Source organism: Hippocampus comes, unplaced genomic scaffold (genome assembly GCF_001891065.2).
Source record: "Hippocampus comes isolate QL1 unplaced genomic scaffold, H_comes_QL1_v1.1 scaffold207, whole genome shotgun sequence".
Lineage (NCBI taxonomy): Eukaryota > Metazoa > Chordata > Actinopteri > Syngnathiformes > Syngnathidae > Hippocampus > Hippocampus comes.
Window position 1 is genome coordinate 890,164 of NW_017805146.1, and position 7,264 is coordinate 897,427.

Genomic DNA, 7,264 nt, shown 5'->3' on the forward strand with positions numbered 1-7,264 from the left:
TGGCCTTGGGAGCCTTGCGGAGTCTGAGGACCGGGACCTTGCTGCTGCTGTTGGCTTGGCTGTTGCTGGGGGGATCCGTAGGGCGGTTGTCCGGCCGGAGGACCGTGGGGACCTTGGGATTGGGAGTAAGGGGGCCCGGATTGCCCGTGTGGGCCGGGCGGTTGTGAAGGGTGCCCCTGCTGGGGGAAGGGAGCTCCGGAACCACTCTGGGGTTGGCCGCCGTATGGGGTCTGTTGCTGGCTCGGGTGAGGAGGTCCGCCGTGTTGACTATAGTAGCCCTGACCCTGCTGCCCATAGCCTCCCGGTCCCTGTTGCCCATAGGCTGGCATCTAAGGAGGCAGGAAGGCGAATCACGTGTTGTTCATCTTACAAGGCACAACAGTCATGTTTAACAGGCGTCTTTCACTAAAAGATCCTGGTGAAACGTAGATTTAGCTTGCACTTCACAGTCTAGTGGTGGAACCGATGAGTCAAATACTTAAAGCTGATCTCTAATCACAACTTTTTGAATCTCGTCTCCCAATCGGTCAAATTACATTGGAATTTTGTTTCTATGCCAGTCTGTCAAAATACTCTTGTCTTTACGTGAAACCGTTTCCTGAGAAAACAGCAATTAAATCTTCCATTCTCTCATCAGAACATCAAACACTAACTAACGAACTAACTAAATAAATAGACAGATAAAGGCTCTCCGGTCCTTACGCACAGGCCATATCCTACCCCTAATACAACAGTCGATGATAAAAATTTGTGAGGTGGACTTGGTCCCCTCCCCATTCCACGTTGATGCCATTTATACTGACGCAGAAAAAAAAGGTAGTAAAATGCCAGCTTTTACAGGCCGTGTAAAAAGGGGCTAAAGATTACACGGCACAGCAGAATTGTCTGTGCAACCCTTTCTGCAGTTCAAATGTGAGGGCAGGATTTGTATATTCATGACCTGACACACACACACACACACACACACACACACACACACGTGTATATATGAATTATGGATTTCTGCAACCTTCCTTTTGAACAAAAATAAACAAAATCGAAATATCGAGGGGCAGCTGTTGGGAGTCATTAAGGCTCCTGGTAAAAAATTCTTAACGGCTTCTCACAGTTTATCTTTCTGTTGATACAGCCAGTAATTATTACTACCAGAGACGCCAAACCTGCTGATTTCCTAGAATGCTCATAATGTGGAAATGCTGCCCCTTTTGTGTGTGTGTGCGTGCGTGTGTTTTTTGTCACTCGTTTTCTGGCTCTTGGGCATTACCAGGGATTTTTATTTGGTTGGAAACACCACACAGCATTGTTTCATGGCCTTTTTAAAGCCAGTCTCCAGCTACCAAAGAATTTTTTTTTAAACATTAAAAATGTAAAAATCACTAAGTACTGACCTGCTGTCCATACTGCATGCCGCCCATTGCGCCCGGCGTTCGACCTTGCATCCCTACCGGATATCTTTGGGGGCCCGGAGATCCGTAGCCCTGCCCTGGATAGGAGCCCGTTTGCTGGGGCCCGGGCCCAGGGGAAGGTCCTTGCTGCTGCTGCTGCTGCTGTTGTTGTTGTTGTTGCGGCTGCTGGGAATAAGGGGCGGCTCCTCCGTATGGTTGGCCACGCATCTTCCCTACCTGGTCCATGGGGCTTGCAGGCTAGAGGACACACATAACGAAACTCAATGAATGCATGAACTTAAACATGGACACAAACACACACACACAAACACAGACATAGAGGCTCCAGCTCAACGGTGACACTAATGAGGATAAGGCCTATGCAAAATGGATGGATGGACTTGTCAAGACACTTAGACGGAATTGAAAAAAGCATTTGCAAATATCCTCTTCAAGGCGCATAGGCAGGACAAAAAGTGGATTTACTCTCCAAGTGGAAAAGGAAAAAAATTGGCCACGAATGAATGAACGGGGCCTACTACAACTGCCAGCAGCCGCTTCCTGCCTAGGCGTATTGTGCCAGTTGGTCGATTCTGTTACAGATGAAAACGTCGGGGAGGAGTCGCGCAGAGTTATGCGTGAGGAAGCACGAGTGTCTGCGGTGGCTGGACGCGGGCCCGTCGCTCAGCTGGGGACGTGTCAGCGTGGTGTCTGGACCCTGGAGGATCCACATGGCCCAAAGCCTCTCCGGGAAGGAGGGCAGGAGGGGCTGCAGTGTCATGTACAAGTTGTGCCGGCTGTCAGCAGCTGGGTCCAAGGTCATAAAAACAGATGATGGCGAGGGAAACCCTCCACGTGACGCAAAATATAAATAATTAAAAGCTGGGATTTTGCTGAGCATTCCTCAAGTGGCCGTTTTCTTGATTTGTGGCTAGAAATTCCCAACAGGGGCACCGTCGGCGTGAGGGAACCGAGGGGCGTATGAGCCACAATGGCGGCTTTGAGGAAGCAACACCTCCTGCCCCGCTGACCCCGGGCAGCAGACACAAAGCTTTCATTGCTTCCCACGGTTATTAATCTGTGCTGTGTGTATGCGTTTTTCCTCTCCCCCTCCCAAAACCTTTTTTCCTTGGTTTAGTGAGACAACCACCAGGGCTATTTATAGCTCGCCAGACAGAAAGGGCAGTCTGCCGAAAATGTAACAGGTCCCAGCTGCACTGCTGTTTGAACCTGGGCCAGGCCTTGCGCTTCCTGGTCTTTAATAAAGCAGCAGGCTTTGGCATTCTCTGAATGCAGTTATTGGGGGGTGGGGGGTGTCTGGAAGGGCTGCAGCGGTATCGCCACGGCAGGAGGTGGTCGGAATGCGTGCGCTTGCTTGGAAGGCACGTAGGCGGAGGGGTCGGAGAATCAACAGGCCACCAAGAGCGGTCAAGCAATATTATCCAAGGGAACTAATTCCGCTTCGGGTTTTCTGGCTCGCCTCCCCCAGGCCACACTCCCCTGAGCTCCTCCAGGGTCAGGAGCTGAGATATGTGTTGCGGTGCAGGTGGGTGGAGTGCTGGGGTTACCATTCTCCTATGGGTCATTACCAACTGCGCCGTGGGGGAAGAGGTAACAAGCCTCGCTGGACATGTTGCACTGACCTCCGAGGCACTTTTAACCCCGTCTGCAAGGAAGCGCACATATTTCACTCCCACCCCCATCGTCATGCGACATGGGGTCTTGATGGACAACAGCTTGCTGGGCTGAAGACGACCAGTGGATCCCGACACACCAGCATGGGGTGGGATGGGACGGGATGGCCGCTTCCTTTTAAGAAGCTTGACAGCTCAGCACAAAGCGAGAGCTGGAAAGTACAGCTCAACTGTAATCAGCGTTTCCAGCTCGCCGAGCCAAATGGAGAGTCGTTGCTGACACTGAACCGCCACTCAACACTCTCTCTCTCTCTCTCTCTCTCTCTCTCTCTCTCTCTCTCTCTCTCTCTCTCTCTCACATGACTCAATGAACAGCCCCTTCAAACCTGCGTGCGCGCAACCTGTCGACACATTTCCAAAATAACTCCACTCCACATCCCCGCGAAGCAGTTGTAGAAAGGTACACCTTTGCGCTTACAAATTGTATTCCACCTTAATTATGACCTCATATCATCTTTTGCTTTGGTGAGAGGATAAGCAAGAAGACTCCGAGATTGCAATCCAACTTTGCTGGGTGTGTCTTAACCTCCATGGCAGAGGCTCCGTCGAACCCCTGAGACCAGGTTAAGAACCACTGGTTTATACGGTTCATGATTAGAATTGGGATTGACGGCATACCGGCTAGTCGCTGCCCATTTTAAACCATTTTACGTGTATTTGTGCTGCAATACTGACGTGTAAGTCGGTCACTAATACAATAATAATCATTGTAAGTCAGTGGTAAATCTTGCTCTTTGTAAATTCTAGAATGGGTGAAGCAGGAAAAAAAAGGACTTTAGATGTCTTCCTTTCAAAATAAAACTGGGGTTTGCCCAATAAAGTCCACGAGAGCTGCTATTGAGAGCTGCCCAAAGCATTCTCTATTTGTTGCGCAACCATTTCATCAAATTCGAGAGGTAACTTCTCCTCTGCCTTTTTTTTCTTCTCTTCTCCCCCTCCCACCAACAAATAAATAAATAACCACAATTAGCACGTGGCTAATCTGCATAGAGGAAAGCCCGCTTACTCCTGCAGAAGAGGTTGGGCTGATGTACTGTGTCATGACAGGCCTGCTGGTGGATATCGCAACTATTCAAAAGTGTCCGTGTGATGTGGGGAAGGATTTGTAAAGGGCCAGAGCGGGCGGGGGGCCCTCTGGAGCAGATGGGCCGAAGCGGCAACGGGGAGACGATAAACAACCGCTGCTAATTTAATCCGCCACGGCGCATGCACGCACGCACACGCACACGCACACACACACACACACACACACACACACACACACACCATTGTTCCGCGTTAAAGCCCCTCAGCACGCAACGCGGCAGCCCAAACACACGCCGCGGAAGGCCGTCCCTCCAAAGGCGGCATGTGCATCACATGTCACACAAAAGAGGGGACAGGATATCCTATCCCGAGACCACAGGAGTCCATTTTATGACCGCAATTGTTGTTTCCAAAGGGCAAAGCACGTGGACGCGTGCGCACGGCGGGCTTGGCGGCTTACAACGCGCCGATGATGTTATCCGCCGTCACGCACGCTTCTGCTTCGGAAGTGAAGCTTGAAGAAATTCTTTCCAGGACGCTTTCTCGACTTTCTGAAACGTGAGAATGAGCATTCGGCTTAAGAAGCAAGCAGACGGCTGATGATGTCAATTGGCCGGACCCCCCCCACCCCCCAGTCCTTATGATAAACACACGATTGACCATCTTCCCAGAACCAAAGATTGGAATAGATTCTGGCAGAGATTGAGCAGCAATGCTGCAAATGTCAGAATGTCGTCATCCGAATTGAGAGATTAAATGTTCAGTTAGTGACGAGCTAAGAGCTCAGAACAGGCCCCATAAAATGACAGTTAGGGTAAACGGGAGGCCGTTTTATAAAAACAAGCAAAGAGGCCATGTTCTCAATGAAGTAATTAGTCTGGCATCCCGATCCGTCAACTTTGGGAGCTCCCACTGACCGCACAATGACTCGGATGAAAAGCCAACGGAGGGCTGTGGGGGCGGGGAGGCTGGCCTTGGGCCTGCCGGAGCGAGCTCGCTCAGCCCAGCCGAGCGATCGCATCCCAACTCGGCCAGGTGCATGACCAGCTGTTGCTAGGATTTTATGAATAAATAAATGGAATGAAATAAAGTAAAGTACTCAAGACAGAAGCAGCACTCGATAAAAACATAGCTAAGTAAACTTCTCACAGCAAATGAAGATTGGGTTTGAATTGCCCGGGTTATCTACATGCCTTCAAACTATTCGCCTGATCGAAAAGCATGCGTTTGTATCCGCGTAATCATAAAGGTCCCCAGGTAACAGTCCGAAACATAGTGGGGTTCACAACACGCCAACGACAGACATTTCTGACCCACAAAATTTCCACTTTGTGATCAGAGATGCAAAACTACCAATGGGCATTTTCAAATCATTAGCCCTCTTTTTATGTCATTTTCCAGATTCATAAAGTTGAAAATGTAACGTACAACTAATAAAGCTGAGATTGTGAGCCCTCCATGCTCACTCGGGTCAGCAGCACGCAGGGGTCCTTTCCAACCGAAATGAAATGGCACATGAGCCGCTTTTGCACTGCATTTCCCAGAAACTGCCGTGCGCGGCCATTGCACGTTTGTTCATTCGGATAATTACATGCGCGCCGATGTCGTCGGCACAACACCCGCTTCCAACACAAAGTGGCGTGGTGAAAAAAAGCCGGTCTGGATGGCCAATACGGAAGGGGTGGCCGAACAACTTTTGAGCCAGGGCAAGAATTTGTGGAGACGGTGCGAAACCAATAAACGGCGTCGCTCCCCTTAACCTGCACATGGATGCACACAACACCGCGGCACGATCACAAGTCAGGCTCTTTCGGAAAAAAGTAAACATTAGTCAACTGTACTTTGTTTTCCGATATGTGCAAGCTCGAGCCAATAAGTGTCGACTATCCAACCGGAAGCACCATTCCCTTACCTTCTAGTTAACCACTTCAAAACTGGAATGTCTTTGCGGCCTTCGTCAAAAAGCCGATGAAGTCTCCCCTCTAGCACCGGGCTCAGAGAAGGATATTATTCTGCTAACGTGGAGCCTTGAAGGAGGCAAATGTCAACGGGAACAAAGTATCAAACCACCCCGCCACGTCCTCGCCAATGCGACGAGACCTGCTCTGGCATTTGTCCTCACAAGAGACTACTTATCTCCCTCTTAGTCGGCAACAAACTCAAGGTTGAAACAACTCGAGCGATGAGCTAGCTTGCCAGCTTCGGCGACAGGGACATGGGCAGCTGCGCTCGGTCACCGAAATGTAACGTCCAACCGATGGCAACTGCGTGAGACCAAACAGTTTAGGGAAGAACAACACACATCGGACTCCCACACATGACGACGACAATCCGTGGCGGATGTTCGCCGATTGCTATGAACACGTTTGACGACGGCGAGAGCAACGACGTCCCGTGCCCCGCCTGGTCGCCACCGTGCCTTGAAGGCGACCCTGTTTTGAGGCCGACCGTGGCATGGAAGCGAGGAGGCGTCACTTAAGGAAGAGGAATGGCTGGTGACGCAAGGAGCAAGAGCGGGTCAGAGAGAGCTTCCCGAGGCGGCAACGGTAGTAGACGTATGCACACGCGCACGCACGCACACATATACGCTTACACACCACTGCCAAATAAGTGCAGCGTAACACAAACACACACAGCTGTCAGGGGGCAGACGAAGATCATTCACAAAACAATCCGCCCCCACCCCCCACTCCCCCCCTCCTGAGTATCACTGACACCGTTTCTCCCAGCATACGCACACACACACACCACTACGTCTCATACACACACGCACACGGCGCCGGAAGGCAGCACGCTGTCCATGTGGCCTGTGGAGAATCATTACTCAGCAGTTGCAGGGCTAAAGAGCGCAGAGTGAACTTCCTCCTGAAGCGGAGCGCGTTCCTCTTTTGTGCGCAACCAGCATTTGTCTCGCAATTAAAAGGCGTCCAAGTCCAGGTTGACAATAGTGGTTGGGAGTCGTGAAATTGTGGGTGATGAAGTGGTGCCTCCGCAACGGAAAATAACAATCTGTGTGGTCATTCAGACTCGGGGGCTCAGCGAGGAGCTTTGGCCGTAGTTGTCATGGCAAGGAAAGCTTACTTGGCAATGGCTCAGCAGTGGAGAGCGCACGGGGTATGCAGTGGCGGGTCTGTATGAGACTCAACGCCCCCCCCCCCC

The 7,264-nt window shown here is 51.0% G+C and overlaps 1 protein-coding gene across 1 annotated transcript in view; it reads right to left on the reverse strand.

Moving 5' to 3' along the window:
- LOC109514548 (AT-rich interactive domain-containing protein 1A-like) overlaps nt 1–7,264 on the reverse strand; it is a 34,637-nt gene that overhangs the window by 21,937 nt on the left and 5,436 nt on the right. Inside the window, 3 exon segments of the mRNA XM_019867737.1 lie at nt 1–2; nt 4–329; nt 1,389–1,643. The exon segment at nt 1–2 is cut by the window's left edge and continues 170 nt beyond it. Of these exon segments, the coding sequence (XP_019723296.1) occupies nt 1–2; nt 4–329; nt 1,389–1,643 (583 nt within the window).